Raw genomic sequence first — 18,968 nt, 5'->3', positions numbered from 1 at the left:
ACTGTAAGCCTGAAGTCAAACAGAGGGACGTCATGCTGGATAATGGTAACACACGCAGAGGGCAACAGGATAAAACACATCCACAACTACGTCGATAACACAACCATGATCTAGGGTGGACAAAATGCATTTTGAGATGAAATAAAACACGTTACTTTATAGGGAGATTAAAGTCCTCATATAATTGCTTTGTCATGACCATAATACATGATTACGAGATAAAATAAATAAAAGAAAGGAATGGCAGCATCCCAAATGGCCCTCGAGTCCCTAAATACTGTACACATTTGGACCAGAAAGTGGTCAACAGTAGTACACTATATAGGGAATAGCATGCCATTACATAATGTACTGTGATGTCTCATAACAAAGGCCTACACGTACAGTAACAACACCATCACATAGTGAAGGGAACCAGGACAGGCGACAGAGAAAGACTGAATGGAACAACTACAGCAGCTGAAAACAGACAACGGGCCCATACCAAATGGCACCCTCTTCCCTATAGAGTGCGCTACTTCTCACCAGAGCCGTGGTCAACAGTAGGGCACTCTATAGGGAACCATTCGGGGCTGAACCAACAGAAGCAGTGATGAGAAGAAGCAGCGACTCTACAGACGAGTGGAAAACAGACAACGGGGGGGGGGGAAAGAGGTAAAGGAACTCACAGGAGCCTGGGAGGAGGAGGAAGAAGAAGAGGAGGACGAGAAGGAGGAAGAAGAAGGAGGCAGCGGGCTGCAGTCAGTCGGTAAAGAGCAGAGCCGTTACTCACTTAGGTGCCTGGATCCCCCCTCCCGCCCCTCCCCCTCCGGCCGAGGCCGATGCCTTGCGCACCATCCGGTACTGCATCTCCGCCGCCGCCGCCGAAGAGTACGACAGAGACTTCCCCAGCGGCGGAGGGTGCGGGGAGCGCGGGGGGTGCGTGGAGGGGGCCAGGGGGGTGTCCGTGGACCGGGTGCGGTACGGGTAATGGTGGGGGGCGGCCGAGTCGGACAGGAGCGGGGGCCGGGAGAAGCGGGGGTGTCTGGAGCTGTGGCTGCTGTGGTGGTGGTGGTGGTGGTGATGGTGGTGTGGGTGGGGGGGCTGGGGGGCCGCGGAGGAGGGAGGGGGCTGAGAGTGGTGGGAGTGGGGATGCGATTCCTGGAGATAGTGGGCGCGGTGTGGGGAGGAGAGGAGGGCTACGGAGGAGGCGGAGGGCTGGTGGAGCTCTGCGTCTCTCTGCTGGCTGAGCTGGGCTGACAGGTAGGGGGAGGAGTACCCCAGGATGGGGGGTGGGGCCGGGGTACGGTGGTGGCCGGGCGACATGTCGGGTGCAGCCGACTCAAAGTCGGGGCTCTCGGAGGGCGTGAGCAGGCTGTCGTACGATAGGCTGCCGTTGCGCGGAGGAGGCGTCTGATTGGCCAGGCTCTTGTAGCTCGTGGAGGTTGTCGCCTCGGAGACATGGGCCGCGTTGTGGGCGGAGCCAGAACGCACGCTGGAAGAATGGGAAGCACCTCCCCCTCCACCGGAAGATAGAACCGTTGGGTCTGAAAAGGAGGGGTAGGAACGTCCCCCTAGGGAGTAACCGGGGATACCGCCACCCCCTGACCCTGGTGCCCCCCCTCCTCCAGGTCTGTCTCCACCTCCTCCCAATCCTCCTCCCCCTCTCTCCCCTGGGGCCTCTCTCCCATCCAGGCTGGGTTCAGAGCGGAAGCCAGGCTGCTGGCTGGACTGAAGCAGAGAAGACGACTCCTTCAGACTGTCCCCTCGAATCATCTGGTGGGGGGAGAGAGAGAGGGTGGGGTAGAAAGAGAGAGAGAGAGGGCGGGGTAGAAAGAGAGAGAGGAAGAGAAAAAGAAGAGCCAGAGGTAGAGAAAGAAAGAGGGAGAGAAGATAGCCATGTTAACTCTATCCTGGAATGAGAATTGGATGTCCAAATGTACAGACACAGCACTAGACCACTACCAATAAAACCACAGTGGGAAGAACAAGGCGAGACATAGGGGAAGGGAACAACTCTTTCAGACCAGATGCATGGGCTTCACTATACACAAGGGGTCTGCTGCAGGGGGAAGAATATACAGGGCTACAACTTGTACAATGCCCACAAGGCTTCTGTTACAGTATGTTATCTTTACAACACATAGGACAGAAGAGTCCTGCACCTTTAATAAAAAAAATTAACACACACACACAGTATATATAGCCAGATGGCTGTGGGATGGGGGGGTGCACATGTGTGCCCAGTGAAACAATAAGCCTGTGTCTCAAATGGCACCCTAGTCCACATTTAGTACACTACTTTTGGGCCCACGGGGCTCTATATAGGGAATAGGGTGCCATTTGGGACTCAAAATAAGAGTTAATGAAATGGATGTTGTTGGGTCTAACAGATAACACAGTAAGAGTTAATGAAATGGATGTTGTTGGAGCTAACAGATAACACAGTAAGAGTTAATGAAATGGATGTTGTTGGGGCTAACAGATAACACAGTAAGAGTTAATGAAATGGATGTTGTTGGGGCTAACAGATAACACAGTAAGAGTTAATGAAATGGATGTTGTTGGGGCTAACAGATAACACAGTAAGAGTTAATGAAATGGATGTTGTTGGGGCTAACAGATAACACAGAGTTTATAGAGCAAAACAACTATCTTCTCTCCCTGCTCCTGACAGAGCTCTTCGAACACATGGCTACGTGTCCCAAATGGCACCCTATTCCCTATATAGTGCACTGCTTTTGACCAGAGCCATATGGGGACCTGGTCAAAAGTAGTGCATTATATAAGGCAGGGATGGGCAACTTTGACGGGGGAGGGGGCCACAAGAAAATCTGAACTCATCACGAGGACTCGTGGGTCTGCGTATCCCCCCCACATTGCGAGCAAAACATTTTAGTAGCACCCCCCTTGAGTTTTAAAGGAGGCTGGTGGCACCTCAATTGGGGAGGACGGGCTCATGGTAATGACTGGAGCAGAATCAGTGGAACGGTATCAAATACATAGCTTCCATGTGTTTGATGCTATTCCATTTGCATCGTTCCAGCCATTATTAGGATCCGTCCTCCCCTCAGCAGCCTCCACTGAATTCTACTTATTTTGCCACGGGGCAGAGAGAGGTTTTTGCCATTTTTAATATGATATCTGAGTAACAAAAGTCAAATGGGGCCCCTCCGGTCGGTAATTCGACTTTGATAAGAAGTTTAGATACCTGGCCGCATTACTAACCTAGCAATCAAAAAAAAAAATGTTGGGCTAATTGACTGACTCTCAGTGACTGACTTGACAAGAGAAACTGCTGATGCACAACCACATTTAGAAACTGCACCTTGTCCATTCTAAACTCCCTTTTTCAGGACCCTGTCTTTCAAAGATCATTTGTAAAAATCCAAATAACTTCACAGATCTTCATTGCAAAGGGTTTAAACACTGTTTCCCCATGCTTGTTCAATGACCCATAAACAATTAATGAACATGCACCTGTGGAACGTCCGTTAAGACACTAACAGCTTACAGACGGTAGGCAATTAAGGTCACAGTTATGAAAACTTAGGACACTAAAGAGGCCTTTCTACTGACTCTGAAAAACACCAAAAAGAAAGATGGCCAGGGTCCCTGCTCATCTGCGTGAACGTGCCTTAGGCATGCTGCAAGGAGGCATGAGGACTGCAGATGTGGCCAGGGCAATAAATTGCAATGTCCGTACTGTGAGACGCCTAAGACAGCGCTACAGAGAGACAGAACGGACAGCTGATCGTCCTCGCAGTGGCAGACCACGTGTAACAACACCTGCACAGGATTGGTACAGGATGGCAACAACAACTGCCCGAGTTACATCAGGAACGCACAATCCCGCCATCAGTGCTCAGACTGTCCGAAATAGGCTGAGAGAGGCTGGACTGAGGGCTTGTAGGCCTGTTGTAAGGTAGGTCCTCACCAGACATCCCCGGCAACAACGTCGCCTATGGGCACAAACCCACCGTCGCTGCACCAGACAGGACTGGCAAAAAGTGCTCTTCACTGACGAGTCGCGGTTTTGTCTCACCAGGGGTGATGGTCGGATTTGCGTTTATCTTCGAAGGAATGAGTGTTACACCGAGGCCTGTACTCTGGGGCGGGATCGATTTGGAGGTGGAGGGTCCGTCATGGTCTGGGGCAGTGTGTCACAGCATCATTGGACTGAGCTTGTTGTCATTGCAGGCAAACTCAATGCTGTGCGTTACAGGAAGACATCTTCCTCCCTCATGTGGTACCCTTCCTGCAGGCTCTTCCTGATATGACCCTCCAGCATGACAATGTCACCAGCCATACTGCTCGTTCTGTGCGTGATTTCCTGCAAGACAGGAATGTCAGTGTTCTGCCATGGCCAGCGAAGAGCCCGGATCTCAATCCCATTGAGCACATCTGGGACCTGTTGGATCGGAGGGTGAGGGCTAGGGCCATTCCCCACAGAAATGTCCGGGAACTTGCAGGTGCCTTGGTGGAAGAGTGGGGTAACATCTCACAGCAAGAATTGGCAAATCTGGTGCAGTCTATGAGGAGGAGATGCACTCTAGTACTTAATGCAGCTGGTGGCCACACATACTGACTGTTGCTTTTGATTTTGACCCCCCCTTTGTTCAGGGAAACATTATTCCATTTCTGTTAGTCACATGTCTATGGAACTTGTTCAGTTTATGTCTCAGTTGTTGAATCTTGTTATGTTCATACAAATATTTACACATGTTAAGTTTGCTGAAAATAAACTCAGTTGACAGTGAGAGGACGTTTCTTTTTTTGCTGAGTTTACTATTCTAACTCTCAACAGTAAGTTGAGGCCCAGACTGAGTTCCCCCAAAAAAGAAATACAAATATTTATTTTATTGATCCCTTCAAAAGGCCTGCGACTGCCAGTTGCCCATTCCTGTTATAGGGGTTAGGGTGCCATTTTTTGACACAAGCACGGTTTTAGTTGTACTGAGCCCAAAGGAGGCTCGTGCGGCCCTGCCTGTTCGACTGTGCACCTTGATGCCCTCTTGTGGAGAAAACATCAAACAGCAGCTGGGCCATTGACAGTCCACTGTGTGATTCCAGAATTGATTGAAGTGAATTAGGATCAGATTGTGTGACATATAGGAAGCATACCGTACATGTAAAATAGGTCCAAAAAAATGTAATAATAATATGTTAATTAACTTCCACAAAATCTTTCTACAACTAGAAATTGCTAGGGGAGAATATTTTATACAACACAGTGGGGAAAGCGTTCGGCTGAAAGATGACACACAAGGTTGGGTAACAAGATATAAGAACAGACACTCAAACTAAAGACGATAAAAGACAAATAGTTCAACATTCACTTACTGATACTGTTCAACTGAAAGCCACTGAATAACCAATCAAAAGGCAGGAAAAGAAGCCACAAGTAAAAACAGAGATGCATTAACAAATCATAACAAATCAAACGATTAAAAAGACAGACAGGCGAGCAGCCAATGAGATGTAAAATATAAAGTCAGAGAGAATAATGTGTGTGTTACCGAAGTAGTTTGATATACGTCACACCTCGCACAGCATTTACACACTCTTTCACACAGAGACACACAGTCTTCCACAGTCACTTTATGCGCGAGCTAGTTGGTTGGCATTAAAGACCGTGTGTGTTTGTTACCTGGTTGGCGTAGGCATGGGTGAGGGCAGTGTGGTTCTTTCCTGGACTGCTATAGGCCGGCCTGTATTTATACATGGTGGGTGTGGGCGGGGCTTTGTTCAGAAGACTACTCTCTGTGGAGAGGGAGAGGAGAGACAAATAAATTAACTCAGGTACATAATTGTTATCATCGGTAAACTTTGTTTTCTTTTATCAGCTAAGTTGACTGATAGCACACTTATTCACAGCAACAACCTGGGTCATGTTCATTAGGCACCAAACGGAAGGAAACAAACAAACAGGGAGGGACTACCTGACCATGTCCAACAGCAAACCGCTTGCTTACCTTTTTCCATTGCAAAACGTTTTCCTACAGTGTGTGGTCATTTTTTATTTATTTTATTTATTTCACCTTTATTTAACCAGGTAGGCAAGTTGAGAACAAGTTCTCATTTACAACTGCGACCTGGCCAAGATAAAGCAAAGCGGTTCGACACATATAACAACAGAGTTACACATGGAGTAAAACAAACATACAGTCAATAACACAGTAGAAAAATAAGTCTATATACAATGTGAGAAAATGAGGCCATGGTGGCGAAGTAAATACAATGTAGCAATTAAAACACTGGAATGGTAGATTTGACAGTAGATGAGTGTGCAAAGTAGAAATACTGGGGTGCAAAGGAGCAAAATAAATAAATACAGTAGGGGAAGAGGTAGTTGTTTGGGCTATTTATAGATGGGCTATGTACAGGTGCAGTGATCTGTGAGCTGCTCTGACAGCTGGTGCTTAAAGCTAGTGAGGGAGATAAGTGTTTCCAGTTTCAGAGATTTTTGTAGTTCGTTCCAGTCAATGGCAGCAGAGAACTGGAAGGAGAGGCGGCCAAAGGAGGAATTGGCTTTGGGGGTGACAAGTGAGATATACCTGCTGGAACGCGTGCTACAGGTGGGTGCTGCGATGGTGACCAGCGAGCAGAGATAAGGCGGGACTTTACCTAGCAGGGTCTTGTAGATGACCTGGAGCCAGTGGGTTTGGCGATGGGTATGAAGCGAGGGCCAGCCAATGAGAGCATACAGGTCGCAGTGATGGGTAGTGTATGGGGCTTTGGTGACAAAACGGATGGCACTGTGATAGACTGCATCTAATTTGTTGAGTAGGGTGTTGGAGTCTATCTTGTAAATGACATCGCCGAAGTCGAGGATTGGTAAGATGGTCAGTTTTACGAGGGTATGTTTGGCAGCATGGGTGAAGGATGCTTTGTTGCAAAATAGGAAGCCAATTCTAGATTTAACTTTGGATTGGAGATGTTTGATGTGAGTCTGGAAGGAGAGTTTACAGTCTAACCAGACACCTAGGTATTTGTAGTTGTCCACATATTCTAAGTCAGAACCGTCCAGAGTAGTGATGCTGGACGGGCGGGCAGGTGCAGGCAGCGATCGGTTGAAGAGCATGCATTTAGTTTTACTTGTATTTAAGAGCAGTTGGAGGCCACGGAAGGAGAGTTGTATGGCATTCCAGCTCGTCTGGAGGGTTGTTAACACAGTGTCCAAAGAAGGGCCAGAAGTATACAGAATGGTGTCGTCTGCGTAGAGGTGGATCAGAGACTCACCAGCAGCAAGAGCAACATCATTGATGTATACAGAGAAGAGAGTCGGCCCAAGAATTTAACCGTGTGGCACCCCCATAGAGACTGCCAGAGGCCCAGACAACAGGCTCTCAGATTTGACACACTGAACACTGTTGGAGAAGTAGTTGGTGAACCAGGCGAGGCAATCATTTGAGAAACAAAGGCTGTTGAGTCTGCCGATGAGGATGTGGTGTTTGACAGAGTCGAAAGCCTTGGCCAGGTCAATGAATACAGCTGCACAGTATTGTTTCTTAACGATGGCGGTTAAGATATCGTTTAGGACCTTGAGCGTGGCTGAGGTGCACCCATGACCAGCTCTGAAACCAGATTGCATAGCGGAGAAGGTACGGATTCGAAATGGTCGGTGATCTGTTTGTTAACTTGGCTTTCGAAGACCTTAGAAAGGCAGGGTAGGATAGATATAGGTCTGTAGCAGTTTGGGTCAAGAGTGTCGTCATGACAAGAGTCTCCCCCCCTTTGAAGAGGGGGATGACCGCAGCTGCTTTCCAATCTTTGGGAACCTCAGACGACACGAAAGAGAGGTTGAACAGGCTAGTAATAGGTGTTGCAACAATTTCGGCAGATAATTTTAGAAAGAAAGGGTCCAGATTGTCTAGCCCGGCTGATTTGTGGGGGTCCAGATTTTGCAGCTCTTTCAGAACATCAGCTGACTGGATTTGGGAGAAGGAGAAATGGGGAAGGCTTGGGCGAGTTGCTGTGGGGGGTGCAGTGCTGTTGACTGGGGTAGGGGTATCCAGGTGGAAAGCATGGCCAGCCGTAGAAAAATGCTTATTGAAATTCTCAATTATAGTGGATTTATCGGCGGTGACAGAGTTTCCTATCCTCAGTGCAGTGGGCAGCTGGGAGGAGGTGCTCTTATTCTCCATGGACTTTTTTGAGTTTGTGTTGCAGGAAGCAAATTTCTGCTTGAAAAAGCTAGCCTTGGATTTTCTAACTGCCTGTTAGAAAAGATTGGTTTCTAACTTCCCTGAAAAGTTGCATTTCACGGGGGCTGTTCGATGCTAATGCAGAACGCCACAGGATGTTTTTGTGTTGGTTAAGGGCAGTCAGGTCTGGAGAGACCCAAGGGCTGTATCTGTTCCTGGTTCTAAATTTCTTGAATGGGGCATGCTTATTTAAGATGGTGAGGAAGGCATTTTTAAAGAATAACCAGGCATCCTCTACTGACGGGTACAAGTACAACTCTGAGAACAACTCTGGTAAACGTACCCTCTGTGTGTTGTCCCTGGTGGCCTCTGGACAGGGCGGGGTACCTGAGCTCCGGTTTGGGAGGAGGAGGGGGCTCCGCATCGCACGACTGGCTCTCCATCATCTCCAGACTACTCTTAGACTGAGAGAGAGGGAGGGAGAGAGAGAGAGAGAGAGAGAGGGGGAAGCAAACAGAGAAAATGAATGACATTTAATAGAATAAATGTCAGTCTGTACAGCCCAGTGTAGTGACAGAGTGGAAACTGGAGAGTATTAACCACTCACAATGCTGAGAGCAAAAAGGAGCAATGAACATACAGATCGTGTGTGTGTGTGTGTGTGCGCACGCATGTGTAAATGCGTCTGTCATGCACGTAAGCGAGCGGGTACGTGGGTCTTTGTCGCGTCATACCCGGTGGAGGTCTCCGTGGATACCGTTGTCGAGGACCTTGGCGGCCAGCTGGGTGTCAGTGAGCTGTGGCCGGAGGAACGGAGGCTGGACAACCACACTGTGAGGCTTCCTCTTCCTCCCCAGGTACCTGATGAAGACCAAATCAAAATCGTGTTATTAAAAGGACAAGGAGGAAGAGGAGGAGAGTGAGAAGAGGGTAGCTGATGGAGAGAGGGAGGGACAGGAGGGAGAAAGAGTAGTAAGAGCAGGAACGGACGAGGGAGAGCAAGAAGAAGGTGAGGAGGATGAAGAGGACCCATTGAGATAGAGGACTCATCTTCGTATCTGTGCCATTATGGTGCCTGTGACGGCATCTCCATTTAAAAGTAGTCACTTTTCTTATTTGTCATTTGAAAAAAAGCATAAAGATAAAATTGGTGATTTATCTCCACCTGCAGTGCTGGGGTTCTGAACCAACTTCTCATTCAGTTATTGTGGCCACTAGATGCCAGTGTTCTATCTTTAACCCCATTTTCAACTAAAGGCAACCCAATTTGGAAAAAAACAACGCTCTGGTCATTGGCTGATTGCTCCCAACCCATAGCAAATCCCACCCAGGTTGAGTACTTTAAAAAAGGCGGAAGCCCGTGTATCTATCCAGCTCTAAGAGGACCTAGTCTCAGTCATCAGTCAAACCCCTAATAGCATGCAGGGATGACCGCAGCTCAAAACACTGTTTGAACCGATAGTAATGCAACCAGATCTACACTATTAACATACTATATATATATATATAAAATATATATATATATAGAAAGAGAAAGAGAGAGAGGAGACAGAGAGAGAGAGAGAGAGAGAGAGAGACCTGGGCGCTTGGGAGCTGCAGAGCACGTGAGAAACGTTCTTCCAACAGCCATTAGTGAAAGGGTTCACTCCTCCCCTAAACTTCCCCGTCACCTGGGGGAGAGAGAGAGAGAGGGACAGGAGAGAGAGAGAGACAGGCGATGGGGAGGGAGAGAAAGAGACAGGAGAGAAAGAGCACAAATGGAGAAAGAAAGAGCGAGAGAATGATAGAGAAGATAAAGAAAAAAAAGAATAGTAGGTTATTAATTTCCCCTCAAGACATCCTCCATTCATCAATGCAACATATTTAAAGTGTAAACATCAAACACGGAGCGTCATATAAAAGAGGGAGATAAATGGAGGGAGGGATGAGGGAGAGGAAGACAGAGGATTATTCTCTCTCCGTGATGAGATTATGACCTGTATGTTTTCATTCAGGGGAGGGATGAAGGGAGACAGGGACGGAGGGAGACCGGGACGGAGGGAGGGATAGTGGGAGGGGGGGGTCACATTTGAGGATTATCATGGGGCCGTTGTAGAGATGAAATGTTTTGGACGTCAACACAAACGCACACCAACGGTTTAGTTCTCAGACAAAAACACATCAGATAAGAGGGTGTGATTGTTTGGGACGGGTCGGGCGGAGTGTTGGATCTGATGCTAACAAGGGGTCTACATAGCTCTTCAAGGAGAAGAATGGGCATGAATAAGGCAACAACGCTTCTTCTGTAAGCATGTCATTGCACTGTTTACGCCCGCTGTATCCTGCGTACGTGACCAATAAACTTTGATTTGATTCAATGTTGATCTCCGTCTCTGTTCTCAAAGGGTATGCAGTATTCTTTTGTGGTAAGCATATCGCTCATTATTTATGTGATGACAGCTCATCTTTGCAATGGCAGAGCAAATTCTAGTCCAGGGGGGCAGCCAGCAATGCTTCATTTGTAAAATCGGGAGGTGCCGGGACAAAAAGTGAGCGCGAGAGGGGGGGGGGGGAGGCTGACCTGTGGAGCTCTGAGCTACCGGATCGCATAATAAAAAAAATAATCTACTTTAAAATAAAGCATTGCATGCATATCGTCGCATTGTTGTGAAGTTGTTCGATATATTACTGCACCGTTGGAGCTAGAAACACAAGCATTTCGCTACGCCCGCAATAACATCTGCTAAACACTTGTATGTGACCGATAAAATGTGATTTGATTTGCGCAGGGGCACAGAGCAGTAGAGTAGAGGAACTTACAGAAGGTGCACACATTGGGGAACATTTATTTAGTAGCCTCGGGTCCGGGGGAAAATATGGCCTTTCATAAAAACGCATTTCATGCAAGTCGACATCATTTGACATGACTGGAGACCGGGCAGAATTTGTTTTAGCACCCCTCAAATGAAATGACAGGCTCCTTTTGACACTCACAAACTGAGACTCTTAAGATCAATACAAAACGACCTGGTCTTGAATCCATCAATCGCCTAGAGGTCTAGGTGTGTGGAGACGCATATTGTAGGAAGAAATTATAGTCCTAAAAAATGCTTTCCAGTTTCACTGACTCACCCGATGATGCGCTGCTCTCTCGCCCGGCGACGGCCGACGCGTCGGTGCCAAAAGCCTACCTCTCATTTTGCTTTGTAAAACAATATTTGGAAGTTGATCAAATATTTTGTTCACCTACAGCACAGATCAGAGTATTGTCTTTTCAGCAGGAACCATTTGCTTTCCAACCTGTATTGTCTGGCATGCTGTTCACTGACCGATTTGCCGTGCGTTCCCGACTGTAGGCTGTGTCTTGTTATTGGGGCTACACTCAATCCACAGCTAGGTCATTGTTTTAAAAGAAGCTACTGATCCTCTGTGGCTAAATTCTAGGCCTTCTCATGGTGTAGTAGGCTATTCTGAACGATTTCCTTTATTTCTGACAGACAGCAGTAACGCTATAACTTTGGCTAATGTATTTCAATTCATGAGGGGTGCTGCAGCTCCTCCAGAACCCTTTGCTATGGTTCTATAAATAAATGATGAAGTGGAACTCTGGAAAGATGAGTTGCAGGCTCATGTCTAGCAGAGCAGAGAGAGATCTTTGAAAGTGACTCTCATTCTAGTTCTGCGAGAGTTACAAGCGCGCTACTCATACAGCCATGGCCACGCGTTGGTCTCAAACAGGAGGTTACAGGAGGACAATTCACCAAGAGGCAACTCGAATGAACTTCGACCGCCCTTATTCACGTTTTTACATTGCAAAAAGTGACATTTTTCTTTTTTTGAGCCACAAGGAGATACCGGACCCGGCCAAATAGGTTCCGGACCGAAACAGTCCAAAACAGAGAGGTGTTGGATCCTGTTTCCGGTAGGATCCGGCTCAAATTAAACTCTGGCTGCCAGCTTTTGTTCCAGCCTCTTGGCCATTAGGACATTTCTGATAGAGGTAAAAGCACTTTGAAAACTACAGTTGTACCTGTTCGTTGGTGGTTCATTCCTGGTGTTTTGCATGTGTGTGTGTTGTACCTGTTCGTTGGTGGTCCGTCCCCGGGCCACCAGTACCATGTGGAAGCCAGTGAGACCAGCCACCGGGATGAAGAAGAGACCAGCCACACACATCACTGCCATACTGAGAGACCAGCGGTTAAGGAGAGAACAGAGACACCAACTAACACACTCTTAGGCCTGCGTCCCAAATGGCATCCCTATTCCTTACATAAGTGCACTAGGCTAACACTTGCCACATGTGTTGAAAATTAAACACTCATAGAAGCACGCCGTCCGACAGATGGAAACACAGTAATCTACCACCCCAAAACACACACGAACCAACGTATACATCCAACCACACCCTCTCACAACAACACACACGCAAACACCCTACCCCTCCCAAAACACACACACACTCCATAACCCCCCCGCCCCCAAAACCTAGACTCCTGGCTTTCAGGACATTCCGACACCCGTGTACAGGATACGTGACGGCAGAGTGGACCCTGTCCAGCTGCTGTGTGTGGTAGAGGACGTAGAGCAGGCCGAAGCCAAACACTCCCATGATGTGGACCGTCAGGGACAGCAGGAACAGGAAGAAGTAACGGTAGTTCCTCCGGCCGATACAGTTGTTCACCCACGGGCAGTGGTGGTCAAAGTCCTGGAGGGGGAGGGAGAGAGAGGGACGGGGACAGGAGCAAAGGGCGAGTTAGAGCAGTTTGTACAAAGTTAAAAATGGACAGTGGGAGATGTTGTGTTGGCGTATGTTTGTGTGTGACACTGACAGAAGAAGTGAGTCTTCACCATGTGTCCAGTAGGCGTGTTGGCACTTGTACTTGGATAGGACGAGAGCTTTACGCAAGAGCGTCCGACTCTTCGTTTCTCGGGCGCCCCCCCCCCACCCGCAAGGGTGGTTGCCTCTCTGGTCCCATAGGATAGTGGATGCTATTATATTGGCCTATAATAACAAGGGTTGAATCTCGGGGGGGGTGAGGGCTCATTCCAACAGAGGTTTGTTCAAAGGCATCTCTCCAACCCTGTTCGGGAGAACTACCTTCCTGTAGGTTAACTCCAACCATGCTCCTGGAGAACCACCCTCCTGTAGGTTAAATCCAACCATGCTCCTGGAGAACTACCTTCCTGTAGGTTAAATCCAACCATGCTCCTGGAGAACCACCTTCCTGTAAGTTAACTCCAACCATGCTCCTGGAGAACCATCCTCTTGTAGGTTAAATCCAACCATGCTCCTGGAGAACCACCCTCCTGTAGGTTAACTCCAACCATGCTCCTGGAGAACCACCCTCCTGTAGGTTAAATCCAACCATGCTCCTGGAGAACCACCCTCCTGTAGGTTAAATCCAACCATGCTCCTGGAGAACCACCCTCCTGTAGGTCAACTCCAACCATGCTCCTGGAGAACCACCCTCCTGTAGGTTAACTCCAACCATGTTCCTGGAGAACCACCCTCCTGTAGGTTAAATCCAACCATGCTCCTGGAGAACCACCCTCCTGTAGGTTAAATCCAACCATGCTCCTGGAGAACCACCCTCCTGTAGGTCAACTCCAACCATGCTCCTGGAGAACCACCCTCCTGTAGGTTAAATCCAACCATGCTCCTGGAGAACTACCTTCCTGTAGGTTAAATCCAACCATGCTCCTGGAGAACCACCCTCCTGTAGGTCAACTCCAACCATGCTCCTGGAGAACCACCCTCCTGTAGGTTAAATCCAACCATGCTCCTGGAGAACTACCCTCCTGTAGGTTAACTCCAACCCTGTTCCTGGAGAACTACCTTCCTGTAGGTTAACTCCAACCATGCTCCTGGAGAACCACCCTCCTGTAGGTTAAATCCAACCATGCTCCTGGAGAACTACCTTCCTGTAGGTTAAATCCAACCATGCTCCTGGAGAACCACCTTCCTGTAAGTTAACTCCAACCATGTTCCTGGAGAACCACCTTCCTGTAGGTTAACTCCAACCATGTTCCTGGAGAACTACCTTCCTGTAGGTTAACTCCAACCATGTTCCTGGAGAACTACCTTCCTGTAGGTTAACTCCAACCATGTTCCTGGAGAACCACCTTCCTGTAGGTTAACTCCAACCATGTTCCTGGAGAACTACCTTCCTGTAGGTTAACTCCAACCATGTTCCTGGAGAACTACCTTCCTGTAGGTTAACTCCAACCATGTTCCTGGAGAACCACCTTCCTGTAGGTTAACTCCAACCATGTTCCTGGAGAACTACCTTCCTGTAGGTTAACTCCAACCATGTTCCTGGAGAACCACCTTCCTGTAGGTTAACTCCAACCATGTTCCTGGAGAACTACCTTCCTGTAGGTTAACTCCAACCATGTTCCTGGAGAACCACCTTCCTGTAGGTTAACTCCAACCCTGCTCCTGGAGAACTACCTTCCTGTAGGTTAACTCCAACCATGTTCCTGGAGAACCACCTTCCTGTAGGTTAACTCCAACCATGTTCCTGGAGAACTACCTTCCTGTAGGTTAACTCCAACCCTGCTCCTGGAGAACCACCTTCCTGTAGGTTAACTCCAACCATGCTCCTGGAGAACCACCCTCCTGTAGGTTAACTCCAACCCTGCTCCTGGAGAACCACCCTCCTGTAGGTTAACTTCAACCATGTTCCTGGAGAACTACCTTCCTGTAGGTTAACTCCAACCATGCTCCTGGAGACCCTTGTAGTTTCTCAATCCAACCCCAGTTGTAAATAACCATGAATCAGCTTTTAACCAGCTAATTCTTAGAATCAGGTGTGCTACATTAGGGTTGGAGTGAAAACCTACAGGATGCTCTCTCTCCAGGAACAGGGTTGGAGAGCCCTGCTCTAGAGGGTGCGTGATGACAGAGTTGACCCTGTCCAGCTGTATGTTGATGTGAGACGGTGTGTGTGTGTGCGCGTACCTCCACACAGTTGTCACACACGGAGCAGTGTGAGCAGCGGGGCGGTCTGTAGAAGCGGCAGGTGGAACACCATTTCATCCTGACCTGGATGCCTCGGATCTCCACCGTCTTATAGAGCGGAGCGCGGAAATCATCCTCCTTGTCCTCATCCTCATCCGCTGGAGCAACCCACACACACACTGTTAGTACACTAGCATGAACATCCCCCCTTATTAGATCAGCATAAACACACACTCACCCCCCCCCCCCCCCCCCTTACTAGATAAGCATAAACATACACACATCACCTTACTAGATCAGCAACACACACACACACCCTTACTAGATCAGCATGAACACACACACCCTTAATAGATCAGCATGAACACACACACCCTTACTAGATCAGCATGAATACACACACACACACATCCACTTACTAGATCAGCATGAATACACACACACATCCACTTACTAGATCAGCATAAACACACACACACATCCACTTACTAGATCAGCATAAACACACACACATCCCCTTACTAGATCAGCATAAACACACACATACACCCTTACTAGACCCACATAAACACACACACATACACACACACCCTTACTAGACCCACATAAACACACACACATACACACACACCCTTACTAGATCAGCATGAACACACACACACACCCTTACTAGATCAGCATGAACACACACACACACACACACACACACACACACACACACACACACACACACACACACACACACACACACATCCCCTTACTAGATCAGCATGAATACACACACACATCCCCTTACAGATCAGCATGAATACACACACACTTACTAGATCAGCATGAATACACACACACTTACTAGATCAGCATGAACACACACACCCTTACTAGATCAGCATTAACACACACACACATCCCCTTACTAGATCAGCATTAACACACACACACACATCCCCTTACAAGATCAGCATGAACACACACACACACCCTTACTAGATCAGCATTAACACACACACACACAAACACCCTTACTAGATCAGCATGAATACACACACACACACAAACACCCTTACTAGATCAGCATGAATACACACACAAACACCCTTACTAGATCAGCATGAATACACACACACACACACACCCTTACTAGATCAGCATGAACACACACACACCCTTACTAGATCAGCATGAACACACACACACAAACACCCTTACTAGATCAGCATGAATACACACACATCCCCTTACTAGATCAGCATGAACACACACACACCCTTACTAGATCAGCATGAATACACACACACACAAACACCCTTACCAGATCAGCATGAACACACACATCCCCTTACTAGATCAGCATGAATACACACACACCCCCTTACTAGATCAGCATGAACACACACACACCCTTACTAGATCAGCATGAACACACACACATCCCCTTACTAGATCAGCATGAACACACACACACACCCTTACTAGATCAGCATTTACTAGACCCACATAAACACACACACACCCTTACTAGATCAGCATGAATACACACCACACACACACACCCTTACTAGATCAGCATGAACACACACACATCCCCTTACTTAACCAGCATGAACACTCACACATCCCCTTACTAGATCAGCATGAACACACACACACCCCAGTCAGCTGACCCTTACTAGATCAGCATGAATCACACAGCAGCAGCACACCCTTACTAGACCAGCATGAATCACACACACACACTCCCCTTACTAGATCCGCATGAATGACACACACACACATCCCCTTACTAGATCCGCATAAACACACACATCCCCTTACTAGATCAGCATGAACACACACGCACACACACACACACCCTTACTAGATCAGCATGAACACACACACATCCCCTTACTAGATCAGCATGAACACACACACACACCCTTACTAGATCAGCATGAACACACACACATCCCCTTACTAGATCAGCATGAACACACACACATCCCCTTAATTAACCAGCATGAACACACACACATCCCCTTACTTAACCAGCATGAACACACACACACCCCCTTACTAGATCAGAATGAACACACACACACCCTTACTAGATCAGCATGAACACACACACATCCCCTTACTAGATCAGAATGAACACACACACACCCTTACTAGATCAGCATGAACACACACACATCCCCTTACTAGATCAGAATGAACACACACACACACCCTTACTAGACCAGCATGAATACACACACATCCCCTTACTAGACCAGCATGAACACACACACACCCTTACTAGACCAGCATGAACACACACACACACAAACACATCCCCTTACTAGACCAGCATGAACACACACCTCAATACTATACTACACTGCATTGGCAGTAGACAGTCATACAGAGAGTTTGCAGAGAGCATGAGATGGAAGAGGCTGGTGTTGTTATACATCTGTGCAACACACACACACCTCTGGGGAAGATGCCCGGGTCCATGAAGGTGGCCATGCAGAAGTTGGCAAGGACGAACAGGAAGATGACACCGTTGTAGATCGGCACGGCAACCGAGAACTGCTCCGACAGCCATGGACACCTGAAAGAGAGAGGGAGGGAGAAGACGAGGGAGGGAGAAGTTAGATCAATTGTCTTTATTCATAACAAGAACCACAGCAATGCCCCCGTTGCCTCTGAACACCTCAGTAAAAGGAAGGAATATCACGGTAGCATTGTTGACAGTAAGCTCCATCTATGAATTTGAGAGGGGTTACATTCGTCCTGCCCCATCTTTCAGCTTCATAGCAAACCAAGTGGCAGGGCTGCCATTTCGTTGTGTTTTTTTGGTGTAAAGAAATGTTTTAATAAAGGAGTGGCCCTTTTAAACCGTGTTTTTGACAGGGAGGGCAGTGGCACGACAGGAGCAAAATTGTCAACAGTATCTGTTTAGGAACAGCTTGTCGCATTGCCATGGGAATGGGGTGACCCGCATGTCGCATGGACAACGGGCCAACACCCTGAAAGAGAGAGAGAGTTCACGCTAGGTTTAGCAAAGACTGCATTTGTCTAGTGAATAAAGCACTTTCTGATTAAACCGAGTTGAGCATATTCAGGAGGGAGACGGAGAGCAAAAAAAGAGCGAGAGGAAAGAGAGAGAGAGGATGAGATAGATATAGAAGGACAGGGACAGAGAGAGAAAAAAGAGAGAGGGACAGAGAGCGAGCGAGAGAAGGACAGCTCTTTATTAAGGGTGACAGATGCTGGCCTATTTTCCCTCTATTCCAGCATGGTGGTGGTGGTGGTGGTGGTGGTGGTGGTTGTTGTTATCTGGAGTAGAGCTATGAACTGACAGGAGACGACCTCCACACACACACACCCTGACGTTGATCTGTCCTGTCTATCCTACTCTGCACTACTACTGTCACACACTCAATGTGTGTGTATGTGTGAGAGAGTGAGAGTGAGAGAAAGCTGAGGAGCATGTTGAGTAGAGAGAAAGAGAGCAGAGAGAGAGAGCTGAGGAGCATATTGAGTAGAGAGAGAGAGCAGAGAGAGCGAGAGAGCTGAGGAGCATATTGAGTAGAGAGAGAGAGCTGAGGAGCATATTGAGTAGAGAGAGAGAGAGCAGAGAGAGAGCTGAGGAGCATATTGAGTAGAGAGAGAGAGAGCTGAGGAGCATATTGAGTAGAGAGAGAGAGAGAGAGAGCTGAGGAGCATATTGAGTAGAGAGAGAGAGAGCTGAGGAGCATATTGAGTAGAGAGAGAGAGAGCTGAGGAGCATATTGAGTAGAGAGAGAGAGAGAGCTGAGGAGCATATTGAGTAGAGAGAGAGAGAGAGCTGAGGAGCATATTGAGTAGAGAGAGAGAGAGAGCTGAGGAGCATATTGAGTAGAGAGAGAGAGAGAGCTGAGGAGCATATTGAG

The 18,968-nt window shown here is 47.9% G+C and overlaps 1 protein-coding gene across 2 annotated transcripts in view; it reads right to left on the bottom strand.

The window, feature by feature from the left end:
• Positions 1-18,968, bottom strand: part of LOC139579041 (palmitoyltransferase ZDHHC5-A-like) — a 40,160-nt gene that overhangs the window by 2,655 nt on the left and 18,537 nt on the right. The window contains exons 3-11 of one of the 2 annotated variants that reach the window (XR_011675667.1): positions 17,523-17,644; positions 15,067-15,224; positions 12,638-12,810; positions 12,186-12,288; positions 9,705-9,796; positions 8,861-8,987; positions 8,470-8,590; positions 5,630-5,742; positions 669-1,755 (exon numbers count right to left, since the gene is read on the bottom strand). Coding sequence is in view for 1 of the 2 variants with exons in the window: in XM_071407252.1 (XP_071263353.1) it covers positions 773-1,755; positions 5,630-5,742; positions 8,470-8,590; positions 8,861-8,987; positions 9,705-9,796; positions 12,186-12,288; positions 12,638-12,810; positions 15,067-15,224; positions 17,523-17,644 (1,992 nt within the window). In the remaining variant the exon portion in view is untranslated. The remainder of the gene's footprint in view (positions 1-668; positions 1,756-5,629; positions 5,743-8,469; positions 8,591-8,860; positions 8,988-9,704; positions 9,797-12,185; positions 12,289-12,637; positions 12,811-15,066; positions 15,225-17,522; positions 17,645-18,968) is intronic. The other variant, XM_071407252.1, reaches the window with a different exon arrangement.

Source organism: Salvelinus alpinus, chromosome 6 (genome assembly GCF_045679555.1).
Source record: "Salvelinus alpinus chromosome 6, SLU_Salpinus.1, whole genome shotgun sequence".
NCBI classification, from domain to species: Eukaryota; Metazoa; Chordata; class Actinopteri; order Salmoniformes; family Salmonidae; genus Salvelinus; species Salvelinus alpinus.
The sequence above is the reverse complement of the archived record's forward strand: the minus strand, read 5'-3'. Positions and strand labels throughout refer to the sequence as shown.